This window comes from Hevea brasiliensis, chromosome 9 (assembly GCF_030052815.1).
Source record: "Hevea brasiliensis isolate MT/VB/25A 57/8 chromosome 9, ASM3005281v1, whole genome shotgun sequence".
NCBI classification, from domain to species: Eukaryota; Viridiplantae; Streptophyta; class Magnoliopsida; order Malpighiales; family Euphorbiaceae; genus Hevea; species Hevea brasiliensis.
This window is the reverse complement of record NC_079501.1, coordinates 98,498,495-98,521,270: the sequence shown is the minus strand read 5'-3', so window position 1 is coordinate 98,521,270 and position 22,776 is coordinate 98,498,495. Positions and strand designations below refer to the sequence as shown.

General features: G+C 31.2%; 3 protein-coding genes and 1 long non-coding RNA gene across 7 annotated transcripts; 1 reads left to right on the top strand and 3 right to left on the bottom strand.

The window, feature by feature from the left end:
* The first annotated feature begins 276 nt into the window (after positions 1–276).
* Positions 277–3,509, top strand: LOC110656826 (uncharacterized). Its single transcript, XM_021813807.2, has 7 exons — positions 277–592; positions 795–1,142; positions 1,457–1,628; positions 1,823–1,999; positions 2,086–2,169; positions 2,699–2,780; positions 2,945–3,509. Exons 2-7 carry the CDS (start codon positions 859–861, stop codon positions 3,391–3,393), a joined length of 1,248 nt encoding a protein of 415 aa, XP_021669499.2. The 5' UTR covers positions 277–592; positions 795–858; the 3' UTR covers positions 3,394–3,509.
* A 759-nt stretch (positions 3,510–4,268) lies between these two features.
* LOC131183455 (uncharacterized) lies at positions 4,269–4,951 on the bottom strand. Its single transcript, XR_009151526.1, has 2 exons — positions 4,718–4,951; positions 4,269–4,636 (listed from the first exon to the last, which is right to left on the bottom strand). It is a non-coding gene; the product is annotated as an uncharacterized LOC131183455 (long non-coding RNA).
* Positions 4,952–6,736: 1,785 nt separating this feature from the next.
* LOC131183454 (60S acidic ribosomal protein P1) lies at positions 6,737–7,503 on the bottom strand. Its single transcript, XM_058154220.1, has 3 exons — positions 7,344–7,503; positions 7,033–7,245; positions 6,737–6,908 (listed from the first exon to the last, which is right to left on the bottom strand). The coding sequence occupies exons 1-3, from the start codon at positions 7,410–7,412 to the stop codon at positions 6,855–6,857; spliced, it is 336 nt and encodes a 111-aa protein (XP_058010203.1). The 5' UTR covers positions 7,413–7,503; the 3' UTR covers positions 6,737–6,854.
* Positions 7,504–9,541: 2,038 nt separating this feature from the next.
* On the bottom strand, positions 9,542–15,337 carry LOC131168757 (serine/arginine-rich splicing factor SR34A-like). Of its 4 annotated transcripts, XM_058154093.1 has the most exons (13): positions 15,183–15,337; positions 13,373–13,638; positions 13,109–13,228; positions 12,472–12,537; positions 12,278–12,352; positions 12,091–12,199; positions 11,915–11,961; positions 11,773–11,830; positions 11,527–11,576; positions 11,346–11,402; positions 11,002–11,081; positions 10,047–10,118; positions 9,542–9,933 (listed from the first exon to the last, which is right to left on the bottom strand). In XM_058154093.1, exons 3-13 carry the CDS (start codon positions 13,193–13,195, stop codon positions 9,891–9,893), a joined length of 744 nt encoding a protein of 247 aa, XP_058010076.1. In that variant the 5' UTR covers positions 13,196–13,228; positions 13,373–13,638; positions 15,183–15,337; the 3' UTR covers positions 9,542–9,890. The 4 variants fall into 4 exon arrangements, with proteins under 4 accessions (XP_058010076.1, XP_058010073.1, XP_058010074.1 ...); XM_058154090.1 differs by having other exon boundaries at positions 13,109–13,638; XM_058154091.1 differs by lacking the exon at positions 13,373–13,638.
* Positions 15,338–22,776: the final 7,439 nt, after the last annotated feature.

The following is a 22,776-nucleotide window of genomic DNA, read 5'->3' as shown; positions in this document are numbered from 1 at the left end:
GGTATTTAGTTAATATTTATTTTTTTTATTTTATGTAAAATATAAAATTATTTTTATCACCTATAAAATTTTTTTATTTATAAAAAAAATTATTTAATTTATATATAATTTAAGAGAGAAAAGAGAAATATTGATTAAATTTATGTTAAAATTATTTAAATTAATGTTTAATTAAAAAATTAATAATTAAATATGAAATAAATTTTGTTACATGAAATATAAAAATTAATAAAATTTTATGTTATATTTTTATGTTAAGAATGGTTATTAAAATTTTCCCAAGAACTAAGTCTTGTCATGCTAGGAAAGAAGACAGCAAAGGAGCTAAGCTATGGAATTATGGAATCTCCCTTTCGAATCTTGGGGATGCGTCTTCATCTCAATTCATTCGCCGTCGATGTTTCCTATTTTTCATTTTACGCCTCCATTTTCCTTTCCTTTCCCTTACACTTTTCCTCTTTGGTTTTTCAAGTCATTAGTCATCCATCTAAACATCAACATGATCACATTAAATCAAAACCCCCATTACCCTTTTTCTCTTCCTACCTCTCATGTCCCAATCATTTTCTCAATCACCCAAGAATCGAATATTGTGAGTTTTCTTCCTGGGTTTTGATGTTTCTTTCTTTCTTTGTCATCTTTCTAAATTATCTCCATGCTTATCAGCATCAAAATGATAACTTTGGATTTGATGTTAATATCCCATTTCTTTTTCGCTTTTTGTTTCGCAGCTTTAGCTTCATATAAGAAATATTGGCATTTTTTTTAAAGAAAATAAAAATTTGTGCCGCCAGGACCTTGATTGAGGCTTAGCATGGGATTTGGGAAAAGCCTTCAACGGTGGGAGTTTCTGCATAGATGATGGTGTTTCTGGGTCTTGTGTGGATAGCTTTTCTTGTTGGGTTAGTCATCGGCTGGGCATGGAAGCCCAAGTGGGTAACCGTTAGAGGAGACAAATTAACTTTTCATGTATCAAAATTCTTGGATTTGTCGTTGCCTTCATCTCCACTAAAGGGTTTTGCTTCGGCTTCATGTTCTAACTCATTCATGATCAGTTCAAAAAAGGATGAACCATGTCATGTTGATAATCCTGCAGACAAAAAATCAACCTCACTATCCATTTCAGAATATGAAAATTGCAGGTACCTGGACTTATCTGCTAATTACTTTTTCATTCTCAATACACAAAAAGAAAATTTTAGATATGTATAAGAGTTTCATAAACGTGTTCAGAAGTACTTGCTTTAATCTTTTCATGAAATTTTGAGATTTGGACTTCAGACCTCTTTTTGAAATATTGAGTAATCACTTGCTTGGTTTTAATTTAACTGGAACCCTTTGTCTTTGGGATGACTAAACGTGCTCTAAAATAATCAGCACAACAAATTATGTACTAGCCTACTATGTTTGATGCAACTGGGAATAATATAATCAATACTTGATTGTTCTTGCCTAGCCCATCACAGCAGAATGAAGAACAATCTAATGTTGCCAATCTTGTGACGGAGAAGGATTTAGAACATTTATGCCAGCTTATTGAGATGAAAGATGGAGGTCCTACATGGATACAAATGATGGATTGCTCCACCCCTGGTATGAGGTGTCAAGCATGGAGGAGAGAACCCAAGGTAAAGTTTTTTTTCCCCCCTTTTGTTTAAAAGGTAGCTGAATGATGAATCTAAATTAAGTGGAATTATTCATCTTCAGATTGTGTTTGAGTGGAATTCTGGATATAACAATCATTCATAGAACTGGATGCTAGTTTTGAGTTTTGATATATGCCATTTTGTGAAGTAGATATTTTTTTCCTACTGATTGTTAGACTGGTCCGCCTCAATATCAAACTAGAACCGTGTTTGAGAATGCAACACCAGAGATGGTGCGAGACTTCTTCTGGGATGATGAATTTCGGGCAACTTGGGATGACATGCTTGCATATTCTGCTACGATAGATGAGTGTCTCACTACTGGGACTATGATTGTGCAATGGATTAGAAAAGTAGGGATTTCCATTCCATCTTCTCTAATTAATTAATAGCTGGTCTTTAGTTTGTGTTCTCACCTGCTTCCAATACTTTGCTGCAGTTTCCACTTTTCTGCAGTGACAGAGAATACATAATAGGCCGACGAATATGGGAGTTGGGTGGATCTTATTACTGTGTGACAAAGGTAACCTTTGCTCTTTGATGTTTACAAATTATTCAACCACAGGAATGATAGCTATAATATACATTTATTTAGTATTTATATCACTTTTTTGGGAAATAAACATGAAAACTTAATTTTGCTACACATGATGAGGTACAAAGCAAAGAAGCCTTTTGGCATTTATCATAGTGAAGAGCTGAAGATGTTATGTGTTTCTCAGGTTTCATGAACTTGACATCTTAGTTTCACAAGTAAAAAGAAAATTTATAAGAAAGGACTAGTATGAGATATATTTGTTAAAGAAAACATTTAGGATTATGAATTGGCAAACACTGTAAGCAAAAAATACTTGAAGTGAAAGTATAAGGATGGAAAGGACTTGTTTTGCCATGAGAAAGAGTTAAGAATTGATCTGCTATCTCACTTTCTATGGCTTTTTTACTTTTCCTTTCCATTTATTTTCCTTTTCCCCTTCTTGTGGCTGCCTTTTGATTGTTATGATGGTTCAGCTTTTGGTTTTCAACTTAAGTAACCACATACAACATTTCAGGGAGTACCCTGCTCATCTGTACCAAGGCGAGCTAAACCCAGACGTGTCGATCTCTACTACTCAAGTTGGTGTATTCGAGCAGGTGGTTTACATCTTCTAAATATAATGGATATGTAGATTAGATAGTATTATAACATTTGTTTTGTGCAGACATGCTACTTAATTGTTCAAATTATTTTTATCATATATAGCCCTACACTTAGTAATGTGAGCAATAACTAATTTACCTCCATTAAACTTGGATAGTGGAATCAAGAATGGGGGATGGCCGTTTGATTGCCTGTGAGGTATTACTTTTCCATCACGAAGAAATGGGTATACCATGGGAAATTGCAAAGCTTGGAGTAAAGCATGGGATGTGGGGAACTGTCAAAAAGTTTGAGCCTGGCTTAAGGGCGTACCAGAAAGCAAGAGCATCTGGTGTTCCACTTTCTCGGCCTGCATTCATGGCTCAAATCACTACCAAAATAAATTCAGGGCTCCCAAGATCCCTGGCAGTCAATGAGAATTCATCAGAGACAGAGGTAGCAGCAGCAGCAACTTCATCCAACAGATCTTTGGGCAGGAAGATACCAAAGTGGTTAATTTTTGGTGGGGTCTTTGTCCTTGCTTGCAGCATTGATAGGGGACTCTTAACCAAGGCATTTATATTTGGCGTAGCTAGAAAGTTTGCAAATATAGGAAAAAGATTGTAAATTGAGTGTTGAAGACTACGGTTTTTTTCATCTTTTCAAACACTTAAGGGATGCTCTTTTTTTTCTTCAGGTGATGTCTCTGTCAGATGAGAATACATTTGAACCAATTCTTGTTAGATTCTATAACAAAAGAGTACGGCCTGCCATAGTGTGGTTCTGGGTTAGAATCAGAACCAGACTGGTGATTCGGGTTCTGGGGCCAAGGGACCAGGTTGGCCCTTGCAATTATAGACTTGTAGTCATGGTGTATCCTCCATTGATAATAATAATAATAATAATGATAATAATAATATGGCTATTTTTTATTTAAAAAAAACAAAATAATAAATTTTTAAATAATAAATTTAATTATGGAGGCTTAAGATTTAATAATCAATTGTTAAAAAAATAATATTTAATTATGAAACTTGATGTAATAATGGCAAAAATAAAAATACTTATAAGAAATTAAATTAAAAAATTCAAAAATATTAATAAAAAAATTATATATTGACTGATAAAAATTAATTTTTTTTTAGTTTTTTACATAAATTCTTATATAATTATATTAAAAAAATTTTTACATAAAGAACTATAAAATAGAGATAGAAATCTATTAAGATTTATTAAAAAAAAAAGTGATTCATGTAAATAAAACATCTTCATATTTTTATAAATAATATAAAATATAAAGATTTTTTATAAAATTTTATTTTAAATTATATTATAATAAAAATTTAATTAAATAGAATTTAAATACAAATAGAATTAAGAATTTTAAATTTATATAAACTCTAAAATTATATAAACAATTAAATTTTAAGTTTTTAAATTTATATAAACCTTAAATTTAAATTAAATAATAAAAAATATAATTATAAATAATATTAATAAAATTCTATCAGACACATAATTTTTCCTTAAGAAATAATGGGATAATCACAACCTAAACCATCTGGCTCCAAAATACACCATGCAAAAGAAACAAATATTAGGTGGCTTACCCTTGGCTTAACATAATGTCTTTTGACGCGTTTTGCAATGAAATTCACATTGTTCAAATAAATAAACAGATAAAGAAGAAGAAGAAAGAATTGAATGAATCATTGGGCAGGCATCATCATCATTGAGTTATGAAAGTTTCAAAACAGTAAAGGCCATCGAATTGAGGAGCTAACTTTGGCAACTCAGTGTTAGTTTTCATCTCTTCCTTCACTTTTCCCACCATACCTGCTATACATGCTTGCATTCCACTTCCAACCTCCTTAACAAATTCAAAATTTACAGAGACTTTAGCTTAAAACTGCATGACTATCTGCATATAAAGAGAGAATTAACTAATTACCTGAGCTTTGGAATGGGTTTTTCCTAAGAAATAAAGCCCAGCAGCAGCAGCAGCAATAGCTGGTACTGTCACACACGTAATCCCCATGGCCATTTGAGCTTCAATTGAAAGAGATTATCTTTTTCTACCAGGCAATTCCCCTTTTAAATGCTTTTTCTTTTTTTTTTTTAAGAGAAGCAAAGAGAATTTGAGTTTCCTTGAGGACGAAGAGAAGTAAAGAACGGTATATATATATATATATATATATCTAAAGAAGAAAGAAAAGGCAAGGAATAAGAATAAATAAATTTTTTTATATCCTGAGTTTTAATTAAAGTTAATTATATAAAACATAAATATATAAAATTTATAATAATAATAATAATAATAATAATAATAATAATAATAATAATAATCTTTGTTCGAGGATAAATGAGTAGAGGAATGAAGGGAAATAGAGAGGAACGCATGCTTGGCATATAGGCAAAATTCTATTATCCACCTTATCCATCCCATCGTAAAGCAAAAAGAAGCCACGACAGTGACGAGTGCGCGGACCACGCGTTGTCGCTAAAATTCTTATCCGAGCCAACATATATATATATATATATATATATATATATATTTTTTTTTTTTTCTTGTAAATAATAATTTATATATATTTATATAGTATAGGATTAACCCATCCTCCTAAATTTAGTTGAAAATAGTGCTCTACATAAGAAGAGGGAAATCTTCGTTTTTATTAAAAGGTCTATTGCATCATATGACTAGGCAACATAAAGTTTGGTGGGAGATACAGCATACACGACTTTCTAAAAATATAATTTTCTTTTTAAATTCAATTCTGATAAGAGTAAAATATCTTGTGCTTGTGTTTTTTTGTTTGAAAATAACATTAATAGTAACGCTTCATTATGAAATGGTGATAGAAAATAGGTTTATTTGCATGTATTAAGGAGTTTAATAATGGGTAATTTTTATTATGACTGTAATTTGAGATTTTAAAGTAATATTCTGTAAATTGTATATATTTAGGTTGACTAACTAATATTTTTTTTTTATTATTTTTTAATATACGTGACAATTTCTCTATTGAAGTTCATGTAAGTGGTATATTTAGAGAGAGGGGAATTAAGCAATTCAAAGCTTAGTTTAGCTCAATTCATTTGCACTCTCATATAAAGATAGGCTTGATCAAGAAGTTTTTTTGTGTGGCTTAGTCATTGGTTAAATATTTTTTACTTAAGATGTATTTGGTAAATGTTTTCTTGTACTTTTAATTAATAAAAAGTGTAATTATTAACCTAATTTTTTTAAGGTCAAAATTTTATTAGACAAGAAGATATAAATATTAAAGAGATAAAAAATTAATTTAATTTTTTAAAATATTTAAATAATATTAATAAGATTAAAAGTTATAAGGTAATAATTATTTTTATTTTTTTTTAATAATTTCAATCCTCTGTATTTTAGGAAATATGTGTAGCTCAGATGCTGATTGTGAAGCCCTTGCTTTTTGTTTCTTGGTAGTATTGGGTGAAACAGCTTGGGTATTCATTTGGGTGTGGTGCACTCTAAATTTTTTAATGCACTCCAATTTATTTATTTTAATTAATTAAATGATAATATTATTCACATCTTAATATAGTTGACTAATATTAAAGATAAATTTTGTTTTATATATATATATAAAATTTTATTGAAACTATAAAGTATATCTATAAAATATTAAAAAAATAATGGGACTATTCTTAAGGAAAATATTTTTTTAAAAAAAATATATTATTTAACATTATTATTAAAATTATTGAAAATTATATTTTAAATATATTAACTAAAGAATATTAAACATTTCTAATTAATCTTTGTTTTAATTTTTTTTAATCAATATTTAAAAGAATACTTTGAAAAGAGGGCTTTTCCAACTTCCTAAACAAAAGAAGTCTAAGAGAATGTAATAGGCCTTCAACAATTGAGAAATGTAACTGCAACTCTCAAAGGAATAATGAAGTATTCAAGCCAAACAAATTCAAAACAGAATCGAAAATTTAACTACTTGAATTAGTTCTAAAAAAATAATTTCCCAAATACAACCCAATTGGATTAGTTCTCAAATTGCAAGGCAAAATTGAATAATTATGATAAGTGAAAGCACCTAATCGAACAAGCTGAATCCCATATCCTCATCACTCTCTTCTTTTGGCTCCTCCTGTAAAACAAGAAGATTTGCATAAATTAAAAGTAAACTCATCTATTTTATGGATCTTATCATTATCTGTGTAAAATGAAATGAAAGAAAAAATAGCAGCTTCTTAAAGAGAAAATGGGCAAACCTTCTTCTCCTCAACAGCAGGAGCAGTGGCAGTGGCACCACCAGCACCGGCAGCAGGAGCAGCAATGGTAGAAGGAGCAGCAGCGCCACTAGAACCAATGTTCATCATAAGATCGTCAAGGTTCCTCTTCTCCGCCAACTTGGCAAATAGACTAGGCCAGTACGCTTCCACCGCTACGTTGGCCGTCTTCACCAATGTAGCTATCTTCTCAGCCTGAATTTCATAAATTTGTTTTCAACGATTTCCCCAAAGCAAAAATATTAAACCATGAAAAAGAATAACCGACGGCCAACGTAGAGGGAGAAACTTACAGTGACGGCGATTCCATCATCGTGGAGGATCAAAGTAGCGCAAGTGCAGGCGATCTCTCCGGCGGACATTGTTGAAAACTCTTGAGCAGAAATCAAAAAAACCCTAAAAGAATAGAGAAGTAGAGGGAGAGAGTAGAGGCTGGTTGAGATGCAATGGGGTTTATATCAACTTATATTTATAGGTCTAGGGTTTTGACTTTGAAATGTGGTACGAAAGGAAGAATAGATGCCTGTATTCTAAACTCTCTTTAAGCCTCTTTGAGAAGAGGTTTTATAATTATAATATAAGGTTCAGTTTGTCTCACGTATTTTTTTAATATTTAAAGCACTTAAAATAATTAATTAATAAAAAATATTTTTTAATTAAAAAAATTAAATTATTTTTTTAAATAATTTTTTCTTTTTAAAAATTTTAAAAATATTTATATAAAATAAATATATATCATTAATTTGACATTGTAGTTAAATAACAGAAATATCTTTTATAAATGGATTCTATTTTTTTTTCTTGCAACGCATTAATTTAATAGATTGAAAAAAAAATTGTAAAAAAGTTTAAAATCTCTTCTACTAAATAACAAAAAATTATGAAGTTTTGAAAATAATGAAAAACATTACTTCTCCTCTGCCAAAAATAGAATAATTGTCTATTCTATATCAATAAGAGTCTATTTGCCATATTGTTACAACTAAATATTCCTTTAAATATATTCATTATAAAGTATTAAAGATAATTTAAAATTATAATTAATATATTTTAATTATAAAAACTCTAAAATAACTAATAATTTTTAAAGTATTTTTTAAATAGTTAAAGTAATCTTTAAAAAAAAGTTTTTTTTTTTTAATTTCCTAATTCAACTCTCAATAAAAAATAGAAGGTATTTCTCTTAACTTACAAGCTGATCAAACTAATTTATAATTTTAAATTAATCTGTTTATTTAAAATATTTTTAGAGTTTATAAATTATAAGAAGAATAAACAAGTTGAAAGAGAGCAATTTTTAGTTTAGTGCTTGTAAGATAAATTAGTTTAATCAAGTATTTTATTATATTATTTTCAATTAATTTTATAATTTCACCATATATGATTATTGTGTAATTCTCATTTTCATTTTAAAAAATTTATCTTCCGACACTAATATAAATACATTATTTACATTAATTTTAATAAATTTAAAAATTAATTTTTATTTATTTTTATAAAATGTCAAATATTTACTTATTTAATTTAAAACTAAATTATATTACAATATAATTGAAATATATTTTGATAATATTATTATAAAATATTGAAGTTAAGAAAATAATTTAGTATATTTTTAGTTATTTCAATAATATATTTATAAGTTATTCTTTTACCAAACACGTCAACTATATATCAATCATATATGAATGTCTTAACCAAACGAAATGGCTTAAAATTTTAAATATTTACAAACACAAATTAATTTATAAATATTAAATATTTATAAACACCTTCGAACCGGTTAATACCTGCACACATCATGAGTACGTAGGCACCACAAAAAGCGCGAAGGGGGCACACGCCCAGCGGGAATGAAAGTGGAGATGCAGAAGAATGATGAAAGCCTAAGCGGCACAAAGTTGCCATTGTAGTGCAAAATAGAATGAAAAAAACAACAATTCACCACCCCACAGCAGTCCATGTTAAATCAAAAAAATTGATGATTGTTGTACCCTTCAGCAACTCCAAAAATGACACCAATTTCTGGATTTTGCACTTGCCTTCTAATCGAATGGGTTATAGATTGTGATTGATGATGGGATCTTTCTGAGGAAAATTTGACGTGCAAAAATATGAAACAAACAGATTTTAACCAAATTAGACACGCTGACATAGCTTAGAGGTATATAACAGCACAAAATCTAAACTGCGAAGTCATATTTTACCGTCACATCAATCTGCAAGCGGGCTGCTAGAATTGTTAAAAACACACAGGCTTATGACCATTTGTCATTAGGCCACTAGTTTTTTGCTAAGAATGGAAGACTGCTCCCCCCATTAAGAACAAGGAAAGATGAAGAGCATGAACCATCCAAGTTTAATGCATTTCCTCTTATCATCGATTAAGGGTAATAATATTAGCACTCGTATGCAAATCCTGGAAGTAATAAATAACTAGAGCAAACTTCAGCACCTATATGCTTGCTCCTAAAGTATACTTGATTGAAAATACCATGTCAAATAGACAAAGTCATCCAACACTCCATGATAGAAGAAATCAAATCAGAACATTCACTAGAATGATTCTAGAGATGGCAATCTGAGTTGATAAACTGAAGTTTAATAGGAAAGGGCAATTAAATGAACGATGCAGTAGTTCCACGAATTGACACTAGAATGATCACGCCAAATAGTCAATACCTAGTTCTAAGTTTTTCAACAAGACATTTTTATGTAATAATCCCATGCAATATCTGGTCAAGTTTCCTCTTAAGTCCATCTTACAGGCCATGAAGAATTTTCACTGGAATTTTAAATTATTCAGCCACCTTCAGATCTATCTCCTTCCTCACCAAGAGTCATTTACCATTGGGAGATCCTGACGCTGACCTTGACCTTGCTCTGCTTATTCCATGATCACCAAATGAAATAAGAAATAAATACAGAACTTTTTTTGTAAAAGGAGAAAATGAAACAGAAAATAGAGACCAAATTTGTAGCTCAACTCTGAATACCTGGGTGATTTAACAGGTGATGCTGATCTAGACTTTGACACTGATCTTGATGGCGATCGTTCCAATGATTTACTGTAGGAGAAGATAGCAAGGCTTGAAGCACTATGGCAAAAGAAGTTACAATGCGTTTGAACCAAATGCGCATGAAATTCATTTGATTTGCAAATGAAATTTATAAAGGCTTCATTTGGAAAAAAAAATAAAAAAAATTCAATTCAATTCAATTCTCACATACTAATATTATTTTTGGCATAATTTCTATTTATTTTAAAATGATTTTTTTTAAGTTAACAAGAATTGAATTCTTTCGCCTATTAGGCTTCCAAATTTGAGAATGAATTCTTATAAAATCCTAATTACCAAACGAGGGGAAAAAGAATTCATTTGTAAGTAAATATTATGGCTGCATTTGAAATAAATCATTTGTAAGAAAAAAAATTCAATTGAATTCTCACACTATCATACTTGATTTCTATTTCTTTGAAAATGAAAAATTTTTCTAAGTTTAAAATAGTTGAATTATTTCATTCTATACATGAGAATTGACTAAAAAGAAATCGATTAAATTGAATTCTTGTAAAATTCTAGATTCCAAGCAAGGGGTACAACTTCATTAGGTTAGAATTCATTTACAAATTCTATCAATTTTGGTAAATTTTGGGCCAAGCTTAATGATGCAGTCAAGCAAAAGAAGATTTAGGAATTATTTTGATTTGTTTTTAATCGTGAAACGAAAATATTGAGTTCAAATTGTCTATTACAATTCTATTAGGATGCTTAGGTTTCTATTATTTAGGAAATAATTTATATTTTGGTATTTTATTTATTCTGGGAATTTTTGGTATTTTAGCTATGTACTTATAAATGAATTCCATAAAATTTTAAAGAATTAATTTCAACAAACAAGCTTTTAAAAAACACATTAAAGAAATGCACATATATAACACAAGCACACCTTCGGTTCCTTCTTGGACTCCTGCTTCTGCTGCAGCTTCTACTACGGCTCCTTGATGGAGTACGCTCATACCTCTTCACCTGTAATTGTAAAGGAATATATTAAAAATAAAATAAGGGAACAATTCAGAATGCACTTTTATTTGAAGCCTTCAGACAATAATAATATCTCATATATGCCCAAATCATCTTCAAGCAGACAGTAAGTTATGTTTGTTTCCCAAAAAGCATGCCAACTTTAACGCCTCCTTGTTGCAAATATTTATGATAGTCCAGAATAGGGGCAGGGATGGCCAAAAGAATTAACTTCTAGCTGACCAATAAAATTTTAGATTAAATGATTACCCGAATATAAGCTCTAGCCCAAGGATTTTTAAACTCACTGTCATCCAGCTTCCGAATCTGCATAACAGAAGCTCAAGTCAGTTTTTAGTTAACAGAGAAACAAAATGAAAATAAACACACACACACCCTGTCCCATCAACTCTTAGTTTAAGTAAGAGTGATTGGAGGAAGAACAACTTACGGAGTACTTCATGTCTTCATAATTAGTATAATCAACAATACCAAAAGTCCCTGAATAAGTCAATAAACAGGAATAAACAGTGCCATTTCAGCTAGGAATATGAAGTGCAAAGCTCATTAAATGTTTAATACAGAATAATCCAATTCAACACAAAGCAGGACGTGAAATAAAATTCCAGTAAATTGCAATAAAAAATGCTAAAATATGAACACATTTATGAATAGTTACTCTAGTGAAAAGGAATACCATCACCGTCTCGAGAAACTTCAGCAAAGCAAACATCACCCGCTTTTCGCATATGATCCTGAAATCACTTTATTGATCAGCTAACAAATACGCTAAAACAAAAACAATGTGCTAGTTGGTTGAAAATCAAAAGTTTTCAAACCTTCAAATCTTGCCAGGAAGCAGAAGATGGGAGTCCACGAACAATAACTGCAAATCAAATACACAAACTTTGAAGTTCAGAATAAAACTACAAGTAACTGTACGCAAAGACAGACAAGCATCTTTGCACAGCATTGTCAATCCTTCTAGCAAGAAACTAATATTCTCACAACAAACCTCGAAATTCTGAATGGCGTGAGATGCCATACCGACCCCCACTCCCACCACCATAGCCACCACGACGATCACTTGAAGATTGCCCTCTACCACCATGGGCAAGCTCAACCTGGGTGAACAATAATGAGAAACCAACAATGGAAACGAGATAGAGAATACACATTAAAAAGTTGGAAGTACTTAGTACCCTCAAACGACAGCCATCAAAATTATATCCATCACGACCCCTGATTGCATCTTCTGCATCCCGAGCATTCTCAAACTGCAAAACAAACAAACAGTAATCCAAAATAAATGATTGCTTCTCCTATCTTTCCTTAGAATTAGAAAGAAATGAAGCTTTTGTCTGTGTATGCACAATCAAAAGTGTAAGAGTTTTACCTCCACGAAACAATAACAAGGAGGACGAGGTGGAATCTTCAACTCAATATCCAGTATGCGGCCATACTAAAAAGAAAGTTACATTCATAAAGATTAGCCATACCATCATAACCATTGAAACAGCTGTAAAGATATGCAAAACGAAGTGAAATAATTTGGGGTAAAAAAAAGAAGAAGAATAGCAAATATTATCTGAATCGAATCATATCCAGAAATTTTTATTTTCATAATTACTAAGACTAGTATCAGGTGCTAACTATTACCAGGAATCTACAAATCAAAAACACTCTGTCCACCAGGTCAAGTATGATCTATGTGAGTGAAGAAAAGAGTGAATTTTGTAACAGTAAATGCATCTTTTGATGTTTAAAAATGACAGAAGATAACGAAAAGATAATAATTTTGATGTTCAGTGAAGTTCCAACTTCAGACTCATACATAAATACTTTATTATGGGTAAGAAATCACAATTATTATTTCTCAAGCACAAAATGAGAAAGGAATACCCATATAATATTCATAACAATGAACCTTATTGTTCATATAACATCAATTATATACAATTCATCAGAATGAATGAACCTTATTGTTCATATAACATCAATTAAATACTGCAAATAAAGCATTCAAATCAAACCTTGTAAAATAGATCTTCAACTTCCCCTTCTCTTATATCTGATGGCAAGTTGCCAACATAAATTGTCCGAGAAAAGCGGCCACTCATTTCTGCTACCACAGGAATATAGCAAAGCTTTCACTGCAAAGAGCAAATCAATCACATAAATAGAGAAAAACTTCCTCAACTTTTCAGAAATACAGCAACTCCATTCACTCCTGATCCATTTATCATCAGCATTCTGACGATAGTGAAATTAGCAAAACCAAAAACTATGAAGCAAACCAAGTGAGCAATCCTCCATGTGAGCGGTGCTCCAAAAGCTCCATTGCTCATTTGCTCCAAGATGCTCCAAAGCTATAATAAATTTGAAATTTATTTTGATCTCCTCATCCTCCCCTGAATTTTTGCAGGCGTATAGTTCTTCTGAGGGTGAGCAACAATCTCCATTTATAAAAAATAATACCCATTAGTCCACCCTGATTCTCCCACTCCCTCTCTATATCCCTATGTATGATTGCAAAGCTCAAATTTGTCCAAGCGCTTGTCATCTATCATAAAGAAAGCATTTGTGTCATGAGATCAGGTAAGCTTGACATATATTTATGCATTCACCTTGCTCAGTTCTCTTTTTCAACAATTTGAAGAAAAAAAATCCCGGAAAATAGATATAGCATCCCCCAGTTCCATTAATTTTTGTCAAACAATGAAACTCCAAAATAAATCATCTTCAGGGAGAGAAGGGGGGACATGTTACTTTGTCAACCTGTCATTTAAATTTTTCTTTTGGTAATAGAGCAGAGCTTTATTGACAAACAACACAGGCATGATGTGAATCAAGAAAACTTTGGCCTGTAGCGTTCAATATATAATGGATAGATATAAGTTGTAGAGTCATTTTTACTGAAATTTTATTTATTAGCACAGCTGGTGCTTGGCAGATCCAGAAATACTTATCACTAAGCGCAAAATTTGTGTATATAGCTATATATGTGTGTATATATGGGTGGCTATATATTTACTCAACCAAAAAAAGATAAATATCTACAGAAATCGGTGGGGATCAATGAGGGCACTTGCCACCCTTTCTCCCAATGCGGATCCGCCACTAAGCACAGCTATGGAATAACCTAAATTGATAATATACTGGAATTCCCTATTTTCATAATACTAATTAAAAAAATAGTAATACCCAATAAATGTAGCTGATATGAATCTAGGTGCCCTCCTATGATACTTATACATCTGCTACCAAAACTTAAAATCATTTTGCAACAACCATAATACTATATGCAAGACAGCAATAAATGAAAACTAGCGTCAGGTACATCTATCACTGAGCTTGAGTAATCAAAGTGAGTGCCTTTGAATATGGCTCTCATATAGCAATACGCTCAATTTCACTGAACTCTCGTTTATCATCAAGAATCCTTCTTTGACCATATCTGTTAACTTAATCCACTAATGTCCTCTAAGTAGAAAATTACATATTGCAAAGAGAGAGAGAGAGAGAGAGAGAAGCCCATGACCAGAAAGCAAGTTAATTTTTAAAGTTCTCTTCATGGAAATGCATGAGGAGACATTCTGAATCCTGATTTCCAATACCTTGACCACTATTCGAGAATGACAATCATGTACGGATTTCTTATTCATGATTTCTCATCTACATTCCCTTCATTTAGGGGCATCCAACCGAATGAGGAAATGAATAGTTAATTCCCATTCCTAATCCCCAAAAACCAAATGGGAACACCATCTTCATCGTTGACAGATATCCTACTGTTCCAAACTAAAATTCAGGCATTCCAAACTGATATCAAAACAATAAGAAAAGCCAGAAAAAAGTAAACAATCACAACCAGTTGCTGATAAAAAAATATCAGAACAATAACAACAATTCATTCAAAATTATGTTATATGCTGATTCTACCCAGAAATTGACAAGAAACTCCATAGCAATTACAGTCTCAGCTAAGCAAAAAGGGGATAGACAGCAGTACCCACTTATTAAGACTGGTAGAAATCAAAAATTCACATCTCAAAACCCTAAGATAGAAAGAGAGATAGACAGAGTGGAGCTTGGTCGACATTGTACCGAAAGAGCTGAGAGCAAGAGTAGAGAAACGGACTGGTGTGGAGCGAGCAATCCAGTCCACAGGCTTCGTTCAGCTAACCGAGCAGCTTGCGTTGATGCAGCTTCAGGAGGGTCTAGGGTTTCTTTTCGTGGCTTCTGTCAAGGCCTTGGGCCAAACGTGATAATGCATTTGTGAATTTTATAGTAAAACTAACGCAAAAAGACATTCATGCCCCTACAATTACCCTTGGATTAGGGGCTTAATTGTCAGGGTCTAAATTAAATTGATAATTTTTTTTTTGAATTCGAGAGTAATTAATATATGGACCAATAAAATTTTAAAATCAAATATTAAATATAAATAAATAATTAATAAAAGTGTTGTTCATTTTACCAATGCAAATTATTAGAATACTTTATTTTAATTTAGCCTAATTCATTAACGACCCAACAATTTGAGGCAAATAGTGGGGTTTTTAATGATTTAAATTATTGAGGATATTTTAATCAATTATATTTGATTAAAGTATGTGGGCTTAAATTTAAATTAATGACCCAATTTATTTTTATTTGTGTCTAGTTACGCATAGGTTAACTAGTGAGGAACATTAATAGAATGAGTTGATATCAAATTATAATAGCATAAAGGATGTTTATGTATAATTTAATGATCTATGTTCTGATAATAGCTTATTGTGTATGATTTTGAAGAAAACATTGAGTGGGCCCATCTTTTGTAATGTGGACCACTAATGTTATAAATCATATATGGTCGAATTTGTCACAATTAAACTTACTTGTATCAACTCAAATTTAAAATACTGGGTCTAAAATTTTTTTAATACTTAAATGTATAAAAGAGAAAATATTAATTTTCTCTAAATTGTCCTTTATTTTTTAAATTAATTATAATTATATTTTTATTATTTAAATTAATTTTAAAATTTATATAAATTTAAAATTCTTAATTTTAGAATTAATATAAATTTATAATTTTTGATCATATTTATACTTAATTATAATTAAATATAAAATTTTATAAAAATTAATTAATTAAAATAAAAAATTAAAAAATAAATATATAATTGAATCATAATACAGTATTAAGTAAAATAATTTATTAATATCTAATTTTTCAAATTTATATTTACAATTAATTATTTATTTATTATTTAGTTGCATATTATTTTTTAAGTTAATTTCCATCTGAAGTTTTTTATTAAAATGAAATAATATATTAATATTTATAAAATTATAGATATTAATTAAAATTAAATATTTTAATGACTATAATTTATAAAAACAATAATAAAAATAATATAAATTGTTTGAATATTATCATTAATTTATTATTTGTCCCACGCATTACATGACTTATTTATTATTTATTTTAATATATAATTTAGTATTTATTTTTATAAAATTTTATATTTCGAAATTATATTATAAAATTTTATTCTTCGTTAATTATATTAAATACAATTAAAATTTTTATTAAAATTTTAAATAATTATATTCCTATTTAAATTAAATTTTATTTTATTTCTAAAATGATTATCAATCTGTTACGACCCAAAATTCTGAACCGTGACCTGCACATAATTTAAGTATTTTTAAATCAGGTTATCAGAGTATCATGAATAAATATATTATCACTTACTAATCCAAAAAATAAACAAAATTCAAATAAACAAAATGCTGAATAAATATCATAAATATCCCATAAGTAAACTGCGGAGTCTCTACAGATTTCAATAAAAACTTAAACTGTTCAATAAACTAAACTAATTATTAGCATGAGAAAACATGAATTCGGGCATACCATGAGAACAAATCAAAGATTGTCCCTCTCCAGAAATTGGACTGAATATTTGGATCAACTGCAGAATTCTACTGATCTGAAACAGATAACAGACAAAGAAAATATGGTTTGAGTAAAATGCTCAATGAATGATAATTATAGCATAGAACGGAATAGGAACAGGCAAACACTTGATTAATTTCACAATAAATTTTCTATTCAATAAAATCATGCTCATACTGTCAAAATCACTAATAAAATAATTTCATAAAACATATATATAAAAGAAATTCATTCAATAAAAATTTTATGGTACAGTGAATCAGGGTGATGATACCCCTCATCATCAAATGCCAGATGGTAAGCGCGCTACCAGTTATTATATACATTCCTCCTTCACAAATATCAATGCATATGATACTAATGCAAACCATAAACTGCAATGATGCATGACTCGACAATGCAACCTAATACCGTGATAGTCCATACGGTGAGGTCAGATAACAGAAACAGATACTGGGCACAGGTACCAATTCAAAACAGAAAATCAATTTGTACAAATCAATCAAAATCAATAAAAAATTTCAGATAACAAATAATAACTGATATTGCAATTCCAATAGTTTATTTCAATAATTTCAGATAGTCAATAAGATCAAATCAATTCAGTGCAACACATCGGTAAATTTTATAGTCAAATATCAATCAATATAAATATATTAAAGGCCTATTCCCATAATCCTAATAACTCTAATGCAGAGATAGTTGGCAAAATCAATTATTTAATCAAAATCGAAATAAAATTCAATAATAAAATAAAACTTTAAAAAATCACATGTAAAATAATTATTAAAATATTGATTTAAATTTTTATTTAATAATAATTTTAATGCTAAGGAATTTTAAAAGGGAATAAAACGGTGCTATGTACTATAATTACCACTCACCTATAACCTTCAAGACAATAGTTATTTTCAATGGAAGAGAGATAATTTCAATTGACTGATTGAATATTCAAATCTCTTTGAAAACAAAATTGAAGGTGATAAATAGAGAAGTAAGAATTTATGGATTCTTTGCGCACATCAGATTATAAATCGTGTATATATATATATATATATATATATATATAACAATAATGAAAGATGATGAAAATACCTGTTGAGAGTATTTGGTAGAAAAATGAGGTGATAAATAGGCTACGAGAGCAAAGTTTAGCAGAAAGAGATGATTAGAGTATATATATTTCAAGAGTTCTATTAGGTATATAATGGGATAAGAGTTATTATTGAACTGAGTTATATATATATATATTTAATTTCAAAAATAATATATAAAAGCAAGCTATTCAATAAAATATTTCTTTTTTTTTTATAAATATATTATATTAAATTATTGTTAGCTAATTAAAATAAATAAATAAATAAATGGATAAAATATTGGATTTTCACATACTTCCCCCCTTAAAAGAAATTCGGTCCCCGAATTTAAACAGACAAAATTCTAACCTAAAGAATCAAATAAGTAAGGATATTTGACTTGCATTTCAGATTCTGCTTCCCATGTGGTCTCACTACTTGAGTGATTATGCCACAATACTTTGACCAAAGCCACTTCCTTATACTGGAGTTTCCTAATTTGTCAATCTAAAATCTTTACTGGTTGCTCATCATATGACATATCATCCTTAAATTATATGGTCTGAGGTTGCAAAACATAAGATAGATCTGATACATACTTCCTAAGCATAGAAATATGGAAAACTGGATATACATGTGCAAAACTATGTGGAAGGGCTAAATGGTAAGCAACTGCTCCAATTCTCTCTAAAATTTCAAATTGACCAACAAAACGAGGGCTAAGCTTCCCTTTCTTCTCAAACCTCATGATTCATTTCATAGATGAAACTCTCAGAACTACATGATCACCAACCATAAACTCTACATCTTTACGCTTAGGGTCAGCATAACTTCTCTATCGACTTTGAGCAGTCAAAAGTCGAGCACGAATTAGTTGAACCTTCTCTGAAGTTAATTGTATAAACTCTAGTCTAGTAAGCCTTCTTTCTCCAACCTCATCACAACAATTTGATGACCTATACCTTTGACCATATAATGCCTCATATGGAGTCATCTCTATACTTGCTTGATAACTGTTATTATAAGCAAACTCTACTAAAGGCAAATGATGATCCCAACAGCCACCAAAATCCATAACACATGCATGAAGCATGTCCTCCAACATCTGTGTGGTCCTTTCTGACTGTCCATCTGTCTGAAGGTGAAAAGTAGTACTAAAGTCTACTCGTGTTCCCAAAGCTTCTTGGAATTTCTTCCAAAATCGAGAAGTAAACTGAGTACCACGATCAGAGACAATGGATACTGGAACTCCATGAAGACTAACAATCTTGTTTATATACAACTGTGCAAGTTTTGCAAAGTCATATGTAGTCTTCACAGGAAGAAAATGAGCAGATTTTATCAATCTATCCACTATCACCCAGATTGCATTGTAACCATCTCGTATACTAAGTAGGCTCACAACAAAGTCCATGGCAATATGCTCTCACTTCCACTCGGGAATAGGCAACGGCTGAAGTAACCCAGATGGTCTCTGATGTTCTACCTTAACCTGTTGACAAGTCAAACATTTAGCAACAAAGTCTGCAACATCTCTCTTCATGCCACCCCGCCAATAATGCTCTCTTAAATCACGGTACATCTTAGTTGAACCTGGGTGTACTGTGTAAGCAGAATGGTGTGCCTCCTCCATGATTTCTCTTCTCAACTCATCAACATTAGGGACACAAAGTCTAGTGCCATAACGAAGAACTCCATCATCATTTAACATGAACCCTTGAGCTTGGCCTTGATGAATATTATCTATAATCTCACGCAACTTAGAATCCCTCTTCTGAGCAGCCTTAATTCGATCAATCAAGATAGGCCTAACTCGAAAATGTGCTAAGAATGATCTAGCTATGATTTCAAACTCTACTCCCTGATCTAGCAACTCATGTAATTCACCAATCAGAGGCCTCATCTTGGTAGATATACGGGCTAAACTACTAGAAGACTTCCTGCTTAGAGCATCAGCCACCACATTAGCTTTTTCAGGATGATACTGTATGGTGCAATCATAATCCTCCAGCAATTCTACCCATCTCCTTTGCCTAAGATTAAGATCACATTGGTCAAAGATGTATTTAAGACTTTTGTGGTCAGCGAAGATCTCACAAGTCTCACCATACAGATAGTGCCTCTAGATTTTCAAAGCAAAAATTATTACAGCCATTTATAAATCATGAGTTGGATAATTCTGCTCGTGCCTTTTCAACTGACGAGAAGCATATGCAATAACCCGTCCATGCTGCATCAAAACACATCCTAAACTAATCATAGAAGCATCACAATACACTACATAACTCCCTAATCCATACGGAAGGGCTAATACTGGTGCTGTAGTTAAATGAGTCTTAAGTTCCTGAAAAAATTTTTCACAAGCCTCAGACCACTGAAATTTTACATTCTTATGTGTCAACTTAGTTAAAGGTGTTGCAATACGAGAGAAGTCTTGAACAAACCGTCTATAATACCCTGCTAAACCCAAGAAACTACGAATCTCTAACACAGTTGTGGGTCTAAGCCAATGAAGCACTACCTCAACTTTCTTCTTATCAACACACACCCCATCCTTAGATACTGTATGGCCTAGGAAAGCCACACTATCTAACCAGAACTCATGTTTTGGGAACTTAGCATATAGCTTGTGTTCTCGTAAGGTTTGAAAGACGATTCTCAAATGCTGCTCATGCTCCTCTTTACTCTTTGAGTACACTAGAATGTCATCAATGAACACTATAACAAATTTATCTAAGAAAGGCTTAAAAACTCTATTCATGAGATCCATAAAAGCGGCTAGAGAATTGGTAAGACCAAAAGACATTATAAGAAATTCATAGTGTTTATACCTAGTCCTAAAGGCCATCTTGAGTATGTCTTCTTTCTTGACCCTCAATTGATGATACCCAGATTGAAGATCAATCTTGGAAAAATACTTTGCACCTTTGAAGTTGGTTAAACAAATCATCTATGCGTGGAAGAGGATACTTATTACGCAGTCACCTTATTCAATTGCCTATAATCAATGCACATTCTCAAAGACCCATTCTTCTTCCGTGCAAATAACACAGGAGCACCCCATGGAGAAATACTAGGGTGAATAAACCCCTTATCTAGTAGGTCCTATAGCTGCCCCTTCAACTCCTTAAGTTTTGCGGGTGCCATACGATAAGGTGGCATAGATATGGGCTCAGTTCCAGGAACTAAGTCTATACCAAACTCTACCTCTCGCTCCGGGGGTAAACCTGATAAATCTTCTGGAAATACATCAGGAAACTCCTTAACCACTGCAACATTCTCCAAACCTGCACCTTCTAGCTGAACATCTCTAACATAAGCTAGATACCCCTTATACCTCTTTCGCAGTAATCGTCTAGCACTCACTACTGAGATAAGATTACTAGAGGCTATACTGCGATCTCCCTATAATTGAAATTCTACCTCCCGAGCAATTTTAAAGAGTACAACTTTATTATGACAATCCAATGAAACGTGATAAGTGGCTAACCAATCTATGCCTAAAATCACATCAAACTCAAACATATCTAAAGAAACAAGATCTGCAGCTAATTCCCTATCTCCAATGTGAACTATACATCCCCTATACACCATATCAGTGTCTATTGCATTCCTCATAGGTGTTGATACAGATAAAGGATACTCTAACAAAGTAGGTGGTGTACTAAATATTATGGAAAAGTATGGAGAAACAAAGGAATGGTTGTGCCCCAGTCTTAGCCATAGGCGTCTGTTCAGATGTCTGATTAATAGTTTGAGGAAGTACCTCCCTTGTTGGATAAAGGTTTGCACTATTAAGACCCTTGGCCCTAGCTCTCCTCTTACGTTTAACAGACTCAGGCACCTATTCATTTTAATAAACAAGTATTAAATATGAAAATGTGAGCCAAATTAAGACAGGTGAAAAAGAACGATGACGCAGATATCTAAAGCAATGATAAACTGAAAAGACGTTAAGGATCCTATGCTCCGCAAGTTTACCAAACCTCAACCGGGCTCTAGTGCCAACTTTGTCACGACTCAAAATTTTAAACTGTAACCGGCGCATAATTTAAGTATTCTTAAATCATGCAAGCCTTATCAGAGTATCTTGAATGAATATATTGTCACTTACTAATATCAAAAAATAGACAAAATTCAAATAAACAAAATACTGAATAAACATCATAAATATTCCATAAGTAAACTGCGGAGTCTCTCCAGATTTCAATAAAAGCTTAAATTGTTCAATAAACTAAATTAATTATTAGCCTGAAAAAACATGAATTCGGGCATACCATGAGAACAAATCAAAGATTGTCCCTCTCTAGAAAATGGACTGAATATTTGGATCAGCTGCAGAATTCTATTGATCTGAAACAGATAATAGACAGAGAAAATATGGTTTGAGCTAAATGTTTAGTGAATGATAATTATAGCACACAACGGAATAGGAACAGGCAGACGCTTGATTAATTTCACAATAAATTTTCAATTCAATAAAATCATGCTCATACTATCAAAATCATTAATAAAATAATTTCATAAAATATATATATAAAAGAATTTCATTCAATAAAAATTTTATGATACAGTACACCAGAGTGATGATACCCTACATTACCAAAGGTCAAATGGTAAACGCGCTACCAGATATTAGATACTTTCCTCCTCCTTCACAGATATCAATGCATAT

Coding starts and splice junctions, on each gene's coding strand:
- LOC110656826 (XM_021813807.2), top strand. CDS start 859: ATGATGGTGTTTCTGGGTCTTGTGTGGATAGCTTTTCTTGTTGGGTTA. Junction 1,629..1,822: donor CATGGAGGAGAGAACCCAAG/GTAAAGTTTTTT, acceptor ACTGATTGTTAG/ACTGGTCCGCCTCAATATCA. Junction 2,170..2,698: donor CTTATTACTGTGTGACAAAG/GTAACCTTTGCT, acceptor ACAACATTTCAG/GGAGTACCCTGCTCATCTGT.
- LOC131183454 (XM_058154220.1), bottom strand. CDS start 7,412: ATGTCCGCCGGAGAGATCGCCTGCACTTGCGCTACTTTGATCCTCCAC. Junction 7,246..7,343: donor ATGATGGAATCGCCGTCACT/GTAAGTTTCTCC, acceptor TATGAAATTCAG/GCTGAGAAGATAGCTACATT. Junction 6,909..7,032: donor CTGCTGTTGAGGAGAAGAAG/GTTTGCCCATTT, acceptor CTTGTTTTACAG/GAGGAGCCAAAAGAAGAGAG.
- LOC131168757 (XM_058154090.1), bottom strand. CDS start 13,195: ATGAGTGGCCGCTTTTCTCGGACAATTTATGTTGGCAACTTGCCATCA. Junction 11,962..12,090: donor ACGCCATTCAGAATTTCGAG/GTTTGTTGTGAG, acceptor TTTGATTTGCAG/TTATTGTTCGTGGACTCCCA. Junction 11,831..11,914: donor CTTCCTGGCAAGATTTGAAG/GTTTGAAAACTT, acceptor AAGTGATTTCAG/GATCATATGCGAAAAGCGGG.